Source organism: Gobius niger (genome assembly GCF_951799975.1).
Source record: "Gobius niger genome assembly, chromosome: 9".
NCBI classification, from domain to species: Eukaryota; Metazoa; Chordata; class Actinopteri; order Gobiiformes; family Gobiidae; genus Gobius; species Gobius niger.
Window position 1 is genome coordinate 18,358,769 of NC_136860.1, and position 21,180 is coordinate 18,379,948.

Sequence of the window (21,180 nt, forward strand, 5' to 3'; positions counted from 1 at the left end):
GAACTGCAGAACCCAGACTAATACTAAGCAATTTAAGAGAGTTGGGGCCTGTAGGGGCATCTGACATAATACTTGTATTGAAATGGAATGTTATGATTATATATGTTGATTGCTACTGTCTTTTGCAGTCATACATGTTGGCCTCACCAATCATGGATGTGAATGGAAATAGTCATATTTATGTTTTTTTCCCCATTCAAGCCAGTTTACAGCACTTAACATCAAGAAGACATTATTCTCATAGAACTCAAACACATTCTGTCATCATGTCACAAACACTCAAGGCAAGATCTCCGAAACCCAACAAACAGATTTCAATTCTCCTTTGTTGAGTATTATTGAGGAAGTGTAAAAAGCATTGTAAAATCATTCAGCAAAAGCATATTGTACACTGAGAGGGGGAGGGAAGTCAGTTGGAGGGCCAGGTCACCAACCCTTGACCTCCAGCGCCCGACCCTGATCCCTGACATCTGTGGGCCTGTCCCGCCTCCATGTTCCCCTCACCCCCTCCATGTCCTCCCCTATCCTAACTCCCCGCTTTTCTGAACAATTATTTAGTGGAAAATGATAGCACAATAACAGGTGACAGCTCTAAGAGTTTAGCAGTAGTCTGTCATGCTGCATGAAGCATGATCAGGCGACTGCTCTTATTCCTCAGAGATTCTTCACACACTCAAAAGACTTGTTTTCTTAATTTAGGTCTCACAATAAAGAAGATAAACCAAAAGTAATTAACTGTTTTAATACTCTATTTACAAATGTGGGTTAGGTCTAGCAGTACATTACAAAAATATAATTTAACCAACATGGCAGAACAAAATATAGTCATTCATGATACCAAGTTCTTTTCTTTGTCTGTGTTGTATTATTGTAAGTGTTGGAATAACCACAAAAACAGCAGTAGGTTTTTACCCTGCCAATATAATTAATTTCTGCTGATATGCATATGATCAGTCTAAATCATCGAAAAGGGTTCATTCTCATAAATTACAGTCTTATGTGAAAGCTTTCTAGTGAATCATATCTGGCTCAAGACTGTTTCTCCCATAGCTTGGTGCTAGCACACAGTGGGCTCTTGTGTGGTTGGATTATAAAGGCTCCTGTAGTCATACATGTTCTAACTTCTTGAGTCTAGAATAACAACTGTTGTTCAGACCCTTGTGCATCTCAAGGCAGCAGTGTAGATGGCTGGTGTGGGGGAGGGGCAGTATGTGTACAGTATTGTATAGCAACAAGGCTCACTCTCTTTGTATTATGATGCCAGTGAGCACAGTACATTCACACAGACCTTGAAGACTACATGAAATACAGACAGCTAAAGGCAAAACTTCAAGAAAAGCAACAGCACAGAGTTGGGCATATATTGCCCACTGTATAACCCATGTCCAGCATACCCCAGAACAAAATGTAATAGACACTCAACTGGATATTTTCACACCACATGCTTTCTACAGCTCGTATCTCGTCTAATAACGACATAACAAGAGTGGTGTGACTTACACCACCCCGCCCCCACCCGTACATATCACCATTGCTCCTCAGTGCTGTCTAGAAAGCTCATGTGACCCTCATCAGCTTCCCGGCATGGGGGGAGGGGAACCATATTGAACCTGTTCTTTGTTAGGAGGTCAGCCCTAGCTCTATGGCAGGAAGTGCCACTACCATAGTGCATGTAGTAGAAGTGCAGGACATATTGAGAACAGCAGTGAGCAAGGGGATTGCAAAAAGCTTGCTGCGTTTTAAAGTGTTTTTAGTTTAAAAAGGGGTCGAGCAAGCACAAGTCAAATACTCTAGAACAAGGGAAAGGCTTTCTTTTCAAAAAAACATGCTGTTAGCTTTTAAACTGGTGCAAGGCTGATGTAATACAAAGAAAAAAGTGGGTCATGATTGCAACGCCAACCAGTCCATTACATTTACAACTATGACAAGCCTTTGGCATTTTACATTTTTCAATAAACAAAGACGAGAATGTATAATTCAAGGTTATTTTTGAATGATTTCCTGTCAGCACATTCAACAAATCTGCAATTTACTGAATTGAAGCAATGTTTTAAAATGACTTACGGTGTATTTTGTATCGTGTTCAGTTTTCTTGGATTGTGTGACAGAAAGGTCTCACACCAGCTGCATAGCACTCAGCCACAAACCAACTGCAGCATGCACTACTGTTTTGGTGCCAAAAATACATCATCTACATCTGCGTGTCTTTTACCAACAGAGCAACACGGGCTGGTCTAAAATAGTGCTGAGATGAATACAGCTTTTACTTGACAGAGACATAACCACAGACAGAAAAGGAGCTGGCTCCACGCTAGAACACCACCCACAAGCTCCTTTGCTATTGTGGCTTCATGGTTGTGGTTTTATCAATGTTTTGTCAAAACAGCAACATTTGTATTCTTATCTAAACCAATACACTTTGGATATAGCAACAGTATTGGTCATATTGTAATGTCCAAGAGACTCAGATTGAACTCAATCAACAGATAAATTTTCTGTGCCTATACAAGGCAATAATACATGGCAATTACTTGTTGTTTTACACCAAGTTAGCTCGATTCTTTTAACATGAGTCAATAGAAAACGTCACTGTAGAGACCTGATGGAGCATAGAAACATAGATCATACTGAGAGGTAAATAAAGCTAGTGTATTGCATCATGAGGCTTGAATATTGCAAATAAATAGATTGAGAGTAAAGGAAAAATATATTATTTTATTCATGCCATGTGTGGTGAACTTGGATTGGGTATAACATGTTTCAGGAGCAGATGGTAGTATGTAATGCAGAATCGACATGGCAGAAAGAACCAGGTGTTTGGGCAACTGTCTGTTTTAAACTAAATGCCTCAGCTCACAGAAATGCTAACATTCTGCTGTCACTACAGGAGAGCTCGGAAATTGTTTTCTGGCAGCATGAGGCGCCCAGCTCATATATCCATTTATCTGCTCTCATCAAAAATGGATCAGGAGAAGGCCTTGGAGAGGAATGTAGCCACAGACTGAGGCATAGTATGCTACTACATCATCTGGACGTTGGACAACCATGTTTATGAGAATGGCATTAGTTTTACAATAAAACAGGAGTCTTCTATTTGTAAGTCATAGAAAAAGAACATATTCAGAAATGCAGAAACAAGTTGGGCTCTTGGTAGTGGCAGCAGACAATAACAGGCTGTCACATGTATTCAAAATGGGATATTTAGATTAAAAACTAGTATTGTTCGTAAGAAGTCACCATATCTATTGCTGGCTGAAAGAGGAAGAGTTCAAGCACCAGCCTTTATTAGAACATACAATTTCTAAAATTGTATACAATGCACTCTGAATGTCCTTTGTAGACCTTCTGCTTTCCAGACAGTAATATATAAGTCTATTTAGCCCTATAAACTCATCAGGGCCACTGACAGACTTGTTGTACATGTGCATTATTGCGCATGTTTGTGTTGCTGTTTTATGTGAACCCCAAGAAGAATAGTTATTGCTTTATATATGTTGACAGTGCACTTTGAGCTCCTTGCACATTTTATTCCAATGTGGTTTTATACTGCAAATGGCATATAAACTGAATCTGAGCTAATGGGGATGATAAAGATTCTTATGGCCCAGGGGCAACATGGTTTCCCTTAGGCACCTCCTAATACGAGTGATCACAATGTTGTAACGTCCAGGGGCTGTGCTTGGCAATTTTATGTTTTCAATAAATAATAACAGTTCTATGATAGGCAAAAACAAACAGGGCATTGCTTCCCTTGCACTGCAACAGATCGGTCATTTTATAAAGCATTAGAGGCCTAGATGCATCAGCTGTTACCATTCACCAAAACAACCAGCAAAAATCACAAAAGTAAACAACAGTAATGTGTATGTGTAGGCTCTCAGTTGTACAGGGGTTGTCCATCTTCGATGAAGGTTCTTGAGTCGTCTTCTGCTCTCTGTAGTTGAAGTGTAAAACGTTTCGCCTCTCATCCAAAAGGCTTTGTCAGCGAGCTGAAACTTTAGTCTCGCTGACGAAGCCTTTTGGATGAGAGGCGAAACGTTCGACGCTTCAACTACAGAGTGCAGAAGACGACTCAAGAACCTTTATCGAAAACAACAGTAATGGGCACTTTAATTTGAGGTGCGGCTATAGTAGGTCTATACAGTAGACTTTGCACTACATTAGCTCTTGTGTGCCAGAAATACACTCTGAGTGCCAGATTTTCTGTCATAAAAAGACAGTAACATGCTTGCAAATGTTGAACTTAAGATAAGGCTGGACCCAAAATGTGGCAACCCTGTTCAGACGTTTTGTGGCCTTGTCAATCTAAACGATCAATAATTAGGCCTAGCTACATCCACATTGAAATAAGTAGCTTTAATTGAAAAATACAATTTTACTAAAAAAGAGAGAAAGAGATAAAGATAATGTACAAAGAGATACATTATCTCTGCAGATTACAGTTTAGTAAAAGTCCAAGGGGGTTATATCCTCTTGAAAGATGCGCGTATGGCTGATTCTTTACGGTAACCAAAGGAATGTGTCACACCAGTGTAGAGCCATAATGATGTCAACTTGTTATTTACTTTCCAAATCTGAATGACTGAGCAAGGCGAAAGGAGAATTAATCAACCGCTGTGTGACCAGGCAGGAGAAAAAGAGCAGAGTGTGGGGGAGGGGAGCCTTAGAGGCCACAGAGGCAGCATGCTTCACTGTAGCCTGTGTAAAACTCAGCCCTTTCCTCCTACTATCGCCAAATAACGCCATTTAAGTTGCATCAGCGCGTACGCGTTGATAAAATGAAACTCTTGTGTTATTATTTCAAATATAAGCGCGACTCAGCAGGCAATAGATGTGATTATGGAATATGTTGCTTAAAAAACATCATAAAGAAAAGTTGCAAGAAGAGATGCAGGGAACATCCACGGTGTGTATTTCTGTGCGTAAAATGAAATGGGCGTAATTGTCGTAGGTGATTAGATTATTATTATTAACATATTTCTAACCACGATTGGAAAAAACTCGTATGCTGCTTATCAATTTTGCTTTACTTTATCAATTAAGCGTGTTATTGTCTACAGGTTTAAGGTCAGCTAACTCACCCCCACCTCTCCCTCTCCCTCTCCCTCTCTCTCTCTCTCTCTCTCTGTCTGCGTCTCTCTGCCGCTGCTGCCGTCTTCTTTCCGTTCTGTTTTTCACACACTCCAGAGAGTAGCCTGCAGCCCTCCCAGTCAAGTGAAACTCCCCGCTCGTATTATTCTAACTTTACCGACACTTGGGCGCGTTACCTGGGTCCGCGTGAATAAAAAAAAAAAGAAAAAAAAAATCTCACCCGACAGTGCGTCACGGGGCTACAACAACAAGCAGTGGTCGGAAATTGAAATATGACGAGAAACGAAATGGGAGGAAAGTCGCTGCTAGCTCACTGAAGTTAGAGGATCTCCTTGTGGAAGAGGAAAGAGGTGGCGGACACCACGAGTTCACTCTCGCAGTAAAAGGTAAGCCAGTTTAAAAAGTCGTGCTTTTATGGCCACCTCGTGCCATTCGCTGTTTCCCTGCTTTGAAGTTGTTTTACGCACTGATATTACGCTTTGGGGAATGCATTAATGGCGCTGATTTAAGGGGTTTACCGGGTAAATAACCAAGCCCCGGTCACACGTGTGTGTAAATGTAACTTTTCATCTTGTTTTCGGGAATTTGCAGTTTATGCCGAAACGCGTATTGTCACCCATATCCACACAGAAATGCCAACTATACAGTAACTTTCACCGTTTCACCGTTTAGTTGTTTTACTTCACAATTTTAATTAACTGAATGCTAAACCTATATGTTACACTGGTACACAATAAAAGTCTGTGTGTGCAAGTTCATAACCAAATATTGTCTGTTTCTAGCCTATGAAGCTTTTCAAAGAGTCAGGGTGGGGGAGGGGCACGACATACAACTGTACTAGACATTGCCACCAGTTTTCAAAGGACAGCTCGTGTTACTGTATAACTACTGTAACTAACTATCTCTCTGTTTGCACACTCTCAGCCCTAGATTGCTCAATTCTATGCACATCACCCACTGCAGCATGATGTATGCATAATGCCCCGCACCCCATTTGCTTTGATTTGTAGTTTGTTTATAATTCTGTGGACAAAAACCATGTTGCTGTGAAATCAGTGTTGAATTCATGGCTGCACACACAGTAGTCAATTTACTTTGAGTTGCCACATTCTGTAATCTACATACGAGTCTCAGTGCATGCATGTGTCAGATTACTTTTTCATTTTGTATTTTCAAATTACAGTTTACTTGGCACGAGGGATGGTGTGTTGGGTAATGTGTACTGGCCAAATGACACAATTCTCTGTGTTCCATTTATTGTTAAAATGCCCCCCCAAAATTTAAACGCCCTTGGCCCATAGCTGATCAAAAGGATGCCAAATTGAATGCACAGTACTGTAGTGAAAAATAACATTATGTAATTTGAGTGCTCTTAAGCGATTGCCACTGCAGTGAAAGGCCACAATTACAGTCGTTACCAAAACAGGTTTAGGGCGGTCAATTAGGAGTACAAAAGTTTTATTATTGTCTGTAATTGTTCAACTCGGCCCACTTGATGTCCATTTGCTGACCTCTAAATGTGTCAGACGCGGCCGCTGGTTCCTTGGGAGTGAGGCGAGTGGAAGCGTGTCCACTGTCCACTTTTAAATTAGGTCAGTGCAATTTATCGTTTCAACATCTCACAGCGAGGTGGTGGTGCGCAGTAGTCAAATTTCAGGATGTTCAATGCCAAGCAAGGCAAATCTCCTTCCCTTTTTTTGAGACTTAACGTAGAAATGTGACTTCTTGGTGGGTTCAGCTGGATTAGCAAACTATTGAAATGCAAAATATACATTGTCGTCGTCGTTTGTTTTTAATCTCTCTTTCTCTGTTTCTTGACTTTGCCTATTGGGCTTAAGTGCGTGTTGTTCTCTATTCTATTTCGCCTGGCCTTTAAAAAGTGCTTTTGCTCGAGTCACTCATGTTAGGGCATATACATTGGTTGAAGCACAAGACAATTTCTTCACATTTAATGATGTGCATGTGTGACTATAATTATTGGTGAAAGAAGAATGTCTCTGAGGTTCTGACATTGATGTATGCTGTACACTGTTCAAATACATAAATAAACTAAAATAACCATCTTTAAACAATTGCATTTGCATGTAACAACATTTCTACTGAAAAGTCTCTGAAGGTGAGCCACGATGGTACAGTCCTTTCTACGTTCATTAAAAGTGTATATTAGTCTGTTCTTTTGTTAGCCTCTTGTTCATAATCGCTGTCTTTACTGTCATGGGAATTTTAGACCTGTAAAGTCTCTATGTAGAAAGAGTGGCACTCTAGACGACACTGGAAGTTTGTTATGTTACCTCATAGCAGCTCATTTTTGACACGACTTGCATATCATCTGCGTTTCAGATGATATGCAATTCCCATTTTTCAGTGTTCGCTGTTATAGTCCTCGCTCATTTTAAGCCTAAGCTTTCGCCAATAGCAAGAGTACTATCGGAGGGGAGCATTGAAGGTCGCGCCTGATTGGTTAAACTTAGTCGGTCGTGCACGTAAAAGGAGAAAATTAACGCTATAATACAATGTGATTTTGATATTACACATGTAAATATCATGATATTAATCATTTTGTGATATATTGTGCAGTCCTATTTTTAACATATTATACCAGATGCTTAATCTGTTTAACCAGGCTTGGGACAGGCATATGTTGTACACTGGTTATCTTGAACTCAAAAGCATGTCTTTGGTTAAACTTTATTGTGATATTTGATAAATAAGAGCAGGCTATTCACTGAACATGACATTAAATTGTACTCAAAATTTGGACTGTTCATTTTGCTGATGGAGTGTGTTCAAAACAGAATCCTCGGCTCTTAAGTAGGGCAAGGAAGTCCCAAGGAAAGCTCATGTCAGCTCAAGGCTTCTTTAAATCCCTGTTTCTGGCTGTCCAAATATTTCTGTAGCAGTATTTATTCATGATAGGCCATGGGGGAGGTGAGCCATTCTCCTCCACTAGAGATATGCAGTGTGCACGGGCTACCAGCCAACTGGCACACTGATGCTCCCTTGAAAATAATACCCAAACATTCACTAAGCTTATTGAAGAAAGAAAATGGAGACTTTTGGAAAAGGGGACAGATTTTCTATTATTGTGTGCAACGTGTATTGGAGTACTGTGCATTCCTTTGCAATGTCTCTAAATATATCTGCTCTACTCCACATTTCACTCTTGTCCCGTTAGTAACCATACTGATGTATTTCTGACCCCTACCATGGATCTGGCATTGAGCAGTGATGCCAGTGAATAAGCAGAAACCTCAGGAACCAAGTTTTACCAACTCGGAGTTTTTATATAGCTTGAACTATAATTTATAAATGAGTGATTTTTATAGTACTGGCTGTACTAGGTGGCTAATGATGATAGGAGAAAAAAAGAACACTGAGTTTCACTATCACTTGTATTTGCTTTATTGGAAACTAAAGCAGTCGGCATGATTTCTGTTTCCACTTCGCTGTGATTGGGTTAAATTGACCTATGGGCCAGGGTCAAGTAAGTAAATATTATTTTTCCTAATAAGAACCCATTGCTGATAACATACTGGTTGTGAAGGCTCTGCAAGATTTAAAAACACTAATCACAGGAAAAGAAAATACACAGGCTTCATTGCTGTTTTTTGGTCACACTGTGATATCAGACTAATATCAATATTGGCAGCTACTCTGAGCCCAAGTATCACAATCAATTGGAGAAAAAAAAGTATTTATTGAAACAACACCACTGGTAACATCATTTGTCAACAGGGTTAACAAGTTTTATACATAGAACTTTACAAAGAATAATTTGCCATTTGCAGAAGACAATGTACTTCCTAAAAAAAATGCAGTCTTCACGCTTCACTACCCATCCAACTGCAGTTTTGATTTCAATGTAATTGATTGCGTAGCCCCCACCATACACCGTACTGACCCAAGAGAAAGACCAAGTGAAAGGGACTTTTACCCCTCAGATATCGGTATCATCAGCATACCGATCTGCTTTGTGTCCTTCATTTGCTATGTCATCATGATCTTATATCAGATTTTGGATTGTGCTCTTGCAACAGGCATGGATTTTACAAAAACGCCTTGCCGTTGGCTGAACCTGGCTAAGATGACCTCTGAATTATGACAAACTTTGTTAGCATGCAATGTCTTAACACCCTCGTCTCTTGTTAATTGCCTAATATGGTGAGATGGCTCTCTCTGGGTTTCACAAGATTATGTTTTCATCACGCTAATATTCCACTTCGGCATCACCAAGACCTGCTCCTCCACAAAACACTATTGGTAGTGATGGTGAAATGCAGTATGTTGCATAATATCACTATGTAATAAAAGACACATTCCCAACTATAGCATTACTTTCTTAGTGAATCTTTGGACTCAAAATGTGTGTATTTTTCATGTGTTGCTTATGTTGCAACAATGCTAAAATCTCCTTTTTAAAACTAAGGAAAAACATTGAAGCACCAAGCAATTAGTATGTCCTTGGTCGTTATCATAACAGTGTAGACATGTTAGATATTGAGTAGGTAGTAGCTTTTTATTTTACCACAAAGCATTTGCAAATGGGCTTAGATGCGAGCATTAGTATCGATGTATCTTGCTAACAGTGTTTTTCTTTTTCTGTCTTTTCACCGTATTGCACAACAGTTTTTAGTGTGAGCAGTCAGTTGTTGTGTGAGAAAACCAATGCTTAGAATGAAATCCAGCATCTCTGCTCCCCGTCCGCCTTGTTTGTTTGACCCTGGTGTCACGCAGGAGGAGAGCTCAAGGAGAGCCAGGGGTATTTAGGGTGGCATGAGCAGCTGTTGACAGAGAGGCAAGATCTTCCCGTCGCCATAGTAACCATTGTATTGCCCACTCCGGTGCGCTACTGTGTTTATGGCTTAATCCTTTCACTGCTCGGGCGCGCTTGCAGGTGAAAGTCTCTTTTTATTTTATCGTGACATTTTACTGTTACAATGAGCAAAATTGAAAGTTGATTTGTATGTCTTAGTTTAGACATCCAGGCCATTCAACAAAGGGTAAACGGTTTCATTTCCTCAAGTGAATGAATGAAGTGCTTATTTAACCATAACATGCTGCAGAAGTGTGAAGTTCCACATTAGCCGGCAATGTTGTGGTTTAGTCTGTGCCCTACATTTTTAAAGCCTAATTTCACAAGCCCATTTTGTGCGCCATCAGTGCTTTGTTTATTGGAGATGCGTTTTTCAGCGTGAGATCGTGGTCGTCGTACAGTTGTACTGAAAATGTAATGGCCATGACAGTTGGAGACGATTTTGAAAGCACAAACGGCATTCGGTTTCACTCTTGTATAAAAAGACTACTCTCGAATGGATGTGGTTTTAGTTTGGCTGACCGATAAACCGTTTCACACCTTTTTTTTTTTTTTTACTATTAAGCTTTCTGTTTGTGCACGAATTCTTCATCGTATTTAAAGTCATCAACTGGTCTGTGTTGTTTGAGTTGTGTATGTTTCATCAGATGCTGCTTCTCGCTCATGATTTAAACGATAAGACTGGGTACAAACAAGCTAGGAATCTATTTTAGGAGGAGCCAGAGTTTAAAGAAAGGAAAATAAAAAGCAAGAAAAACATTAGCCTGGTTCAGTCCTACTCCTCACTGTATCAGCGAGTAGTCCGGGGGCGCGCCAATCCAGGACAGGGCAAACGGAGACACATGACTCTAGCAAGGCGATGTGTTCAGTCATCATTGTGGGTTTCTGTTCCAACATGAAGGCTAACAGATTTGATAGCGGAACTGAACAAACTCGGGTGCCATGTTGATTGTTATTGTTTCTATTTCACTGTGACGCACCACACAATCTATGCAGTGCAGATAAACGTGATTGGTCGGTAGAAAAGTGTTCGGAGGCGCTGAGGCTTGGACAAAGACATAAAAATAGTGGGTAGATGAGTTTCAGGTTTGCAGCGTATGCAGGTTATTTGTGTATGTATACAACTGTACATTGTGCTGAAGTCCCTAACAGCAGCTCACAAATAACTATTTTAATGCTCTGGAAATTGTATAGGATGAAAGGGCCGATGTGAGGTTTGCTTTCAATGAGTTGTAACATAATTTCCTATCTACATTCAACCATTAAAGACAGCAACATGAAATACCTTTTGTGTTTTTTATTTCAGCTGCGACACCATTTATGTGTTCAGCTCGTAACCTCCGGAGGAATACTGAATGACACCACTTAGCATATGGAGAGAGTAGTGGTATTTGATGCTAATGGCTTTGCATAAAGACAAAATCTGGGTCTCGACGCTTTCGATTAACCGCCACGATGATGAATGTTATAAGCGATCCACGCTGTCTGACACCATCCCCCATCATTCCTCTGGTGTAAACACAGTCTGTACTCTCCCATGTGCTGCACAGGGACCAAACACACCCAGGGCAGCTAATATCTGTCAAAGCTTGCTAATTTAGTGGATTAGTTTGACACGCAACACTTATGAGCAGTAACCTAATTAACTTGAGAGAGATACGAGCCATGTGTCTCTCCAGCTCTGCCCTGAATTATCTTGATTATTTATGGTTTATGTAATGCAACAATACAAATCAGGAAGTCTTGAGAGAGCGATTGAGAGACTTATTATGTTAAGCTGTTGCCCACTGACCCCAAAGGCGGTGATTTCGAATCACATGAAGAACAGTGTCCTCCTAAAACTTGAGTCCAATAGTCAATAAAGATCCAGTGACAAAAAAGGCATCAGGTGTAAAAAGCTGCGTAATCCTCATTAATTATGGTAGATGGTGGTGCTGTTTTAAAATTTTTGCCATTTGCCATACGAAAATGAAATATTTTAATCATGTTACAATGTTGTTCTCTTCAAAAACTTACCTGGAGCGGTGTTTCGCCTCACTTTGAGTAATCTTCGAATCTTCTCCAGTGGCTATTGTTAGCAGTTCGGCTGTAAGGGAGGGGGAGGAGGGGGTACAGCGTAATTGTGTAAAAATTAGGAAGTGAAAATACTGGCTATTTTGTTTCAACAAAACAGGGCTTTTTGTGTCCCAGCCTCAATTCAGTTTATTTCAAGGGTAAATGCACTTCACCCTCTTCAATAACTCAGAGCTGATGGAGTGATCAAATCAGTAATATACATTTTTTAAAATCTTTTTTGTCATCGCACTTTGCTCCACTCTACCAAACCGATTTCTAAAGAAATGTTCGGAATGTCCACTGGAATGTGTTTAATGCAGAATAAGAATATTGCATAATAGTGTCCGCTATATAAAGGCCATTACTCTGTCGCCAAATGATAAGACTTTCAAAGATGCGCTTAAAGAACCAATGTTCCACGTTGAAGGCCGTCACTCAGCGATTAGCGGTGCTAGGTGTGGGCTTTAATCACACATGGCTGGCCACTGCTGGTAAACATGAAAAGTGTTGCCACTCACAGGAAGCGTGGGAGAAGTGTTTTCCCTTGAGACCGAGGCCCTAACAATCCCCCCGTCCCCGTCCCCCCAGCCCCCACGCTTAACCGACCTACATTGACTGTTGCCAAGTGAGTCATTGAATAAGGCTTGAGAATAATGCACAAATGGTTGTTGTGATTACCTGTGTGCTGATCATTATTTATCACCCCGACTACCCATCCCCCACTCTGACTGCTCCTCTCCCATCCCCCACTTTTCCAACACCCCCACCTCCCCCCTGAGAGACTGCAGCCCCAACCAGAAGCTTCAAAGGCGTGTTTTACTCAGCAGAGCAGTTCAAGAGAAAATGGCTGCTGTTTCCAGGTCTTGTTTGCACATCTGTCAGAGGGTGACTGTGCAGGAGAAAATGAGGTCTCTGGCACGCTTGGTGTTTCAGTGTTTGAAATCCAGATAGGAGATGGATCTTTGTGTTCCCATGGCTGCACTGCCTTAAAACGGATGCTATTTAAGGGTGGAAATGGTTTTGACTAATCACAGAGGAGTACAGCAGGAAGTGATCAAGTGAAATTGAGCAAATACCCAAAATATTTGAATTATAGGCTTTGCTGCATTGCAAGTATATTATCGTTTACTCAGGAGACACATTCCCCATGTATGAATGGAAATCTTGGAATGGAAGCGCAGGCCATTGTGCTTCTTGTTCCAGCTCCAAACTCGGGAAGGATTGTTTTCGGAAAGGGCATCTGTTAATCTGTCTAACCTTTAATAACTCTGCAGCACAGTTTTCTCAATTTACATTTTTTTTCTTGAACAGCAAAACTCTTTCATGTCTTCAGCAAACATAGACTACGGAATCATCCATCATACAAGTTGCCTAAGTGGCGTTTGACCTGTTAAATACTCTGCATATGTTGAAATTTGAGGAACTAGTTTTGTGGAGTTGCTGTTATAAGTGCTGGTTGTGATGTTTTTCTGGGACGTTGATGATACTTGGAGGTTGAACATATGAATAGAAATGTGCTATTGAAATGACTGTGATGGCACTGGATAATACAGAGGAAACTTTAAACTCTCCTTTATTGACATTTAATGGCGTTGACTTCTTCAAAAGTTGAAATGGTCAAATCCCCTGGTTCCAGATTATAATAGGGAATATGCACATAGCTACATTTTTAGTCAATTTAAATGGAGCTCTCACTGTTCTTCAACACGTGGAAAATATCCAGTAGTAATAATGCAGACTTGCTACTCATTTGGATTCTATATATGATAAAGTCAAATTGGACATGTGGCTGTCTATCTGTATTTAGTTTTTCTGAGTAGTTAAGAGATAAGATTATCCTTTATTGATCTCACAACAGAGAAATTCACTTGTTACATTCTGCATTCAATAAGATCACTCAGAGTGTGCAAAAACAGACAGGAAATGTGCATATTCCATCTCATTTATGTGGTGGAGTTGTTGAGTAGGTACCCCACTGTACAAGAAAGAAGAAGAGAAGGGCTGGGGTGCAATTAATGGGTGAGGAACACGCTTCTCTGCGGCCCTCATGGCGGGGAGCTGACGTTGCTGTAGTAACACCCCCTGGTGGTCAGGGGCGACTCCAAAAGACACTTGGTAGGAAGTGTTTCAATGAGCACTTTGACCTCCCATGGAACTGGCTACAAAGAATTTTATTTTTTCAAAAAATTGCTATGACCCATGTGACAACGCGGGGCTAGGTGACATATTTTTAGCCACACTGGTTTTTGTACATCAGCACAAAAAATGTAAAGCCTTTTCAGTGCACTGGGGCTCTGTGGAGGCTCCGGCCGCCCCTTGTGTCTAGGGCTTCCCGCCTTTTTGCCCTTAAATTTTATAGAAGACTCGGGACCATTACAATGAATTGAGCTGAATGGGACCCACTAATCTATAATTATTACATCATATTCCCCATCTCTTCATTTGTGAGAGCAAAGGATGTGGGAACTATCCAGATTTGACTGTGCTACAGTAACTATTTTGGTTTGTTCCCCCAATCTATCACACCAATCCAAACGTGTTCATTTACTAATATACAAATTAAACACTGCTCAAGTAGGTTGAAAACAAAACAAAAATAAGGTTGGTGATGGAGACCCGGGGCCTAGTGTATTGGTAACTAGATATATCTTTTTGCTCAAACATTCAGTCACAAACCTGGATGCTGGTATCACAGACTGATCTGAGAAGGATTAGAGCTGCTCTTTTTCCTGCAGCCTGCTGCTAATTATGTTTCCAGTAGTTTAGTGTGCAGTCGTCACTGCCTCGTGAGCTGGCTTGTTTGATGTGGCTATCCCTGTCTTGGTCCCACATGGAGGCTAATTATCTCCACAAAAACATGCTGGTATTACAGGGCATTGTGGCTCAGGTGAAAAACACACTGTTTGTCCTATGGCTTTTGGTTTCCTCTTTAGTGGTGTTTACATGACTTATTTCACAAAGAAACATTGAAGACCCATTGTATTGTAACAACAAGTGTTCGATGTTTTGCAGGAAAGACATCATCCATGTGCCCAGGTGAGGGGGTGAATTATTCATGTTGAGTAACATGCTGGAGCCCTCTGGCTGCATGCCCATTGGTAATTGGGACGACACAATTCTCTTGTCTATTTTGGCCAATCTCTCCTGTTGCTACGTTACCAAAAGGGGAACTTGAGTGGGCCTGGACTGAATTTGGACTGAACGTTGGACAGTCATGCAGACCTCATACCTGACACCACCCCCACTGTTATACTGGCCCGGTTGTCTCTCAGTGGGTCTCCGTATAGTTACATATTGGGATGACTCATGCAGTTTGTTTTTAATTTCAAGCGATCACGATGTCGTCACGTTCGGGGGCTGTGGTAGGCAATTTGGTGTTTTAAATAAATAGTACTAGTTATGAAAGGCAAAAAAACAGTGTTCACAAACAGGGCATTGCTACCTTTTCGCTGTAAGAGATCATTTTATAAAACATCGTTGCAGGCCTGGATATATCAGCTGTTGCCTACCATTCATTAAAAACATCCGTCGAAAAAACGCAGATGCTTGTATTGTTTTTGGTGTTTGACGTTCACAATGCCAAAGTATTGTTTTGTCGCCTTTTTATTGAATGAATGAAAAACACAATGCATAGTTTCTTGCAAGAAGATATTACAGCAATGATTAAATGTGTTGCTGGCTGCTCCGACTTAAATATTATTAAGGTCTGTTAAGTGTAATAAAGCTACTGGGTTAGGCCTTTGACCACTAACACAATCTCAACTACAAACTAACATATCCGCCCTACTTTAGTTTTGAGTAATGATTATAATGACTTAGTCTTGAAAATATAGATGGGGTCAGAATGACTGCTCATACTCGTACGTAATTAGCCCTTTGCTCTTGTGTGTAATTTACCCAATGGCTGGTAGACTGACATTTAATATCCTAACTGCTTTATCGAGGCCCTTTCCAGTGAGATGGTTGGCCAGGTCACTAATGGGAAGCACCACTTGCTACCATTGAGTCCAAATGGATACAGACACTTCCATTAGTGCAGCCAGGGAAAGAGGCCTTTGGATACTTACTTTCAGTACAAGGCAGAGATTTACAGGTCACAGGCCACTAATGTTAGGGATGGAGGAGAATGGGCTCTGGCCGTGCACTGAAGTCCATGCACGTGTTGGATTACGTGTCCAATTTTTTTCAGATTGGGAAAGGCGTGGAATGGGGGGGGATTTGATGTCAAAGTTATCCTGGAATGGAAATGGCCAGCATGGCTAATCATCACTATCTTCTTTTTTCAGAGTGAACCTATCCATCGGGCGGACCTCCTCCTGGCTGGGTTAAGATGAGTATTACGAGCGACGAAGTCAACTTCTTGGTCTACAGATACCTTCAAGAGTCAGGTTTGTTTTGCCTTTGTCACACGCTGCTTCTTTGCAGCTTTTGTTTCCGACACACTTCAGAAACATACACATGCACACGACCTTAAAGATTTTTGTTGATCGTTTTCCTCTGCTTTGTGTGCTTGAATCTGTTCAGGTTTCTCCCACTCAGCCTTCACCTTTGGCATTGAAAGCCACATCAGCCAATCCAACATCAACGGAACACTAGTGCCCCCTGCTGCTCTCATCTCCATCCTGCAGAAAGGGCTTCAGTATGTGGAGGCGGAGATTAGTATCAATGAGGTAAATGCATCAAATATTAACTCATTTAACATGAACTACTCAGAGGCTTTGAACGTGGGACTGACAGCTAGTGCCTTGCAGGACGGCACAGTGTTCGACGGTCGGCCCATTGAGTCTCTGTCGCTCATCGATGCGGTGATGCCAGATGTGGTGCAGACACGGCAACAGGCTTTGCGCGACAAGTTAGCCCAGCAACAGGCGAGCAATTCTATATGTGCCTCGACCTCGGGGAACCAAGCTAATGCACCAAAGAATGGAGAGGCCACTGTCAATGGGGAGGAGAACGGCACACATATGAGTAAGAGTCCACTTACAACTTGTTGGAATTACATGTCCGTAGTGATGACTCTTTAACATTGTCTTCCTATCTAACCCAAGTAAAGCGACATATATTTAATGCAATTCCTAAGCTTTGTTAATGTAAATGTCTACGATTCTTATTCTCAGACAACCACAGTGAGCCTATGGAGATGGACATTGATGTGGAAATCCCTGCCAGTAAAGCCACCGTGCTTCGAGGCCATGAGTCTGAGGTGTTCATCTGCGCTTGGAATCCTGTCAGTGATCTGCTGGCCTCGGGGTGAGTCCGAAACCACAATTTTATTATTAGCAATTAGCAAGCCATCTGGATGTTTAATTTGACTCTGGATCGAGTAGATGTCTGATTTGTTTGTGGTTTAACAATCCTGTGTGCGTTTGTGTGTTCAGTTCAGGGGACTCCACTGCTCGTATCTGGAACTTGAATGAAAACAACAGTTCTGGCTCCACACAGCTGGTGCTCAGACACTGTATCAGGGAGGGAGGCCAGGATGTCCCCAGTAACAAAGACGTCACCTCACTGGACTGGAATGTACGCTTTTTATCCCTCACCTTTTTCATTTAGATTTTCCCCCAAACACACCTGTGAGGGCAGCTGAGTAACTACGCTGTGTTATTTTTGAACAGAGCGAGGGGACACTACTAGCAACAGGTTCATATGATGGCTTTGCTCGAATATGGACAAAAGATGGTATGACTTCTCTACTAATTGTAATCTAATAGTAACACACTCATTTGAATAATTTTGAGCTTATGTCTGCAGTTATAATTTTCATTCATGTATGAATTTGACTATTCCAACAGGAAATCTGGCAAGCACCTTAGGGCAACACAAAGGGCCAATATTTGCACTGAAGTGGAACAAGAAGGGGAATTCTATTCTCAGCGCTGGAGTAGATAAGGTATTTCATATATTTAAGTAATTAGGATGAGTTTATATTTTTACTATTGCCCTGGAGTTAGTTACATTTCATGTTATATACTGGAGGAAAATGATCTTAAAGGATTTCTATTATGCTTCTTCAAGACGACAATCATTTGGGACGCACACACCGGAGAGGCCAAGCAGCAGTTTCCGTTTCACTCAGGTATAAACTAATACTACACATAAAATAACATACATTTGCACTTTTTCTAATCATAAATGATTGAATGAACACAGCTCCAGCCCTGGATGTGGACTGGCAAAACAATACTACCTTCGCCTCATGCAGCACAGACATGTGTATCCATGTATGTCGCCTTGGCAACGACCGGCCTCTGAAGACCTTCCAGGGCCACACGGTGAGTAGAGCTCAAACCTCTGCAGACCGGAATAGAAACACTCCAATCAGCACTAATGCTGTCTCTCTCTTCTGTAGAATGAAGTTAATGCCATTAAGTGGGATCCATCGGGCATGCTGCTCGCATCTTGTTCAGATGACATGACCTTAAAGGTAGGAGCCTCTCTGAATACTAATGTTGTTGTATATATTAGATTAACATATAACCTGTGGTGTTTTGCTCTTGCACAGATCTGGAGTATGAAGCAGGAGTCATGTGTCCATGACCTTCAAGCTCACAGTAAAGAGATCTACACCATAAAGTGGAGTCCAACAGGCCCCGGGACCAACACCCCCAATTCTAATATCATGCTTGCTAGGTACATGCTACTATACCTACACATGTGCAATGATGGTAACACTGAAGAAACATTCCAATGGTGGGATGAGTAGACCCCCTGCCCCTGATGTGCATGCATGTGTAAACTACATGGGTCACTGCCACAGGAATTTGAATACCTGCCTAATGATGCTAAAATGGCTCTGCATACAAGTGTTAGTGGATCACCATACTGAACACTTTCTCCTCACAAATACAAAACCATGATTGCGTAAGACTAGAATTAGATCTTACCATAATATACCTGACTCTGTTCTATTGTGCCTCAGTGCCTCTTTCGACTCGACGGTGCGGCTGTGGGATGTGGAGCGAGGAGTCTGCATTCACACGCTCACGAAGCACCAGGAGCCAGTCTACAGCGTGGCCTTTAGTCCTGACGGCCAACACCTCGCCAGCGGCTCCTTCGATAAGTGTGTCCACATTTGGAACACTACGGTGAGTGCCTAACCTGCCCTTGCCTCATCGGTGCTAATGAATTACAGCTTGATTGGGCTCCCTCACTTTTGATTACCTCTCATTATTTGCAGACCGGAGCGTTGGTGCACAGCTACAGAGGGACGGGGGGTATATTTGAGGTCTGTTGGAACAGCACAGGAGACAAAGTGGGTGCCAGCGCTTCAGACGGATCAGTAAGTTTTTGAAATGTCGATTCTATTTTTCTTTTGTGTTACAAAAAAACATTTATTTGATGGATAATGTAACAAATAATGAATATAAAATAGAACTGCATGAAAGAATATTGTGACTGTGAAGCAAAACTACAAACTTTTGCTACCTAGAGCTGCAAGTACACACAGTGTTATGTTGATGACAAATCCTATGATAATTTCTGATTGACTAATGTTCTGTTAGATCTTGTTGAATCAAACTTGCCTTTTGTCTTGCAGGTTTGTGTCCTTGATCTTCGGAAATAGCCACTCGAGAATAAGAATGATGGGAATGAATTCAGGAATGTGTGTCCAAACGCCTCCTTCACATCAGCAGATGCACACTGCTCAAGAAGGGCTGTATGCCAAGACTAGGCAAGAACAGTTCCCTGCAGCAGCTTCTATGGAGCCAAAAATAGAAATTGTGCACCTTACATTTTTTGATGTGAATTTTATCAAGCACCTATTGAGGCATAGAGGGCGCCCAAGAACCTCAGCTTTGGACGAAACAGGCCCTCTGCACCCAGGTCTTAAACGGTTTCTGATGAGATGTTGCGCTGGTTGGTCTGGTTATTCCTGGAGCCAAAGTGCAAAACGCAAAGATGGATTTTATATAAAAGTGGTCGTATGGGCAACAGAGGTCGGATAAAGGAAAACATTATGAAAGTAGCAAGTGCCGAGTAATGGGAATGTCTGCTGATACACAGGGTGCTTAACTTCTCCGATTTGGAGAGGAGTTTGTCTCAAGAGTTCTTCATGTCTTTATACACAGATGAGCTATCGGAAGTCAAAACTGAATGTGCCGTATATGGTAGTTCCTTGCTCGAAAACATGGCAGAGAATAGAACCCTCTGCCAAGGAAACATGATGTCCTGCTCAATTCACTTGTGTTGAGGAAAGTTGTGAAAAATGTGATTTACAAAGAGAATCTCCTCCCTTTGGATGTAATGTAAAGAATGTAAAGAAATGTAAATGAGATAAATACAGACTTCTATACTGTGTGTATGTGTCTATATACATATGCTTTATTTCCACACTGAGGGGTCTATGAAATTCTGATCACCATTTACTACCTTTCTGTCACTAAATCTTTCACAGTTTTGTTCTTGGAGGAATGTGCCACTGGCAAATTGCAGATACAGCAAGAGAAAAAAATGTATTTTATATGAATTGTCTTGGGCACTTTCTACAAAATGATTTATTGTTAAAATTCACATTTTAACAGAGACAACCAGCCAAGCGGCATTTGTAGATATGTTGCATCCCCTCTAATGCTGCAGCTTAACAAGTCTGGTTGTGTATGAAATGCCTGCAATGTGGGAGGAAATTAAGTCAAGCTTTTGCCCCATGTTCCACTGTACTCAGATTATCTTCTGACACTGCATCCTTTTTTTTTGTTGCCTTTTCTGTTTTTTCAGTCCTGTTTAAAGCATTGTGAAGTGCACTTTTTTTAATGGCGGCACAGCAAATGCTCTGACTTTGCTGTGCGTGAAGGGCCAAGGTTTAACTGTTCTTTTGTCACATTGTTGTTGATGGGTGGGTCTCGTTGCATGACATTTTGTTTTGCTGAGAGCCATTATCGTCTGTGTCAGACTGAGAATTGGGCTTTTAGTTGATAGCCATCATGGTGTGGCGTGGAGCCCCATATGGAGTAAGTGCTGTGACAGCTATTATCTCCCCTTACCCTGATACAGGGTCTGAACATCTGTTTCCAAGACAAAATGTTGAAGTCATTCGTTGTCTCAAATAAATCACTCTATTTTGATAATGGAAATTGCAATATGCCTTGTCTCTTTATTTTTTATTAAGAAAAATGTTACATTAAACAATACAATATAAAATAATATATCCCATAAAATATATATATATATATATGAACTTACACAGACTAATCCCATAATATACCTATAACATTTGAATACAA

At 41.1% G+C, this 21,180-nt stretch overlaps 1 protein-coding gene across 1 annotated transcript; it reads left to right on the forward strand.

Annotated features, from left to right (window-relative positions):
* The first annotated feature begins 5,149 nt into the window (after window positions 1-5,149).
* tbl1x (transducin beta like 1 X-linked) lies at window positions 5,150-21,030 on the forward strand. Its single transcript, XM_079563033.1, has 15 exons — window positions 5,150-5,477; window positions 16,246-16,347; window positions 16,484-16,629; window positions 16,711-16,927; window positions 17,077-17,209; window positions 17,338-17,479; window positions 17,575-17,638; window positions 17,752-17,849; window positions 17,975-18,035; window positions 18,110-18,231; window positions 18,309-18,383; window positions 18,462-18,589; window positions 18,879-19,044; window positions 19,137-19,238; window positions 19,497-21,030. Exons 2-15 carry the CDS (start codon window positions 16,290-16,292, stop codon window positions 19,521-19,523), a joined length of 1,539 nt encoding a protein of 512 aa, XP_079419159.1. The 5' UTR covers window positions 5,150-5,477; window positions 16,246-16,289; the 3' UTR covers window positions 19,524-21,030.
* The last annotated feature ends 150 nt before the right edge of the window (window positions 21,031-21,180 follow it).

Bases quoted from the DNA above. Each gene is read 5' to 3' on its own strand.
- tbl1x (XM_079563033.1), top strand. From the start codon at position 16,290: ATGAGTATTACGAGCGACGAAGTCAACTTCTTGGTCTACAGATACCTT. The intron at 18,232-18,308 runs GTGAGTAGAGCT...TCTCTTCTGTAG, and splicing joins AGACCTTCCAGGGCCACACG to AATGAAGTTAATGCCATTAA. The intron at 19,239-19,496 runs GTAAGTTTTTGA...TTTGTCTTGCAG, and splicing joins CCAGCGCTTCAGACGGATCA to GTTTGTGTCCTTGATCTTCG.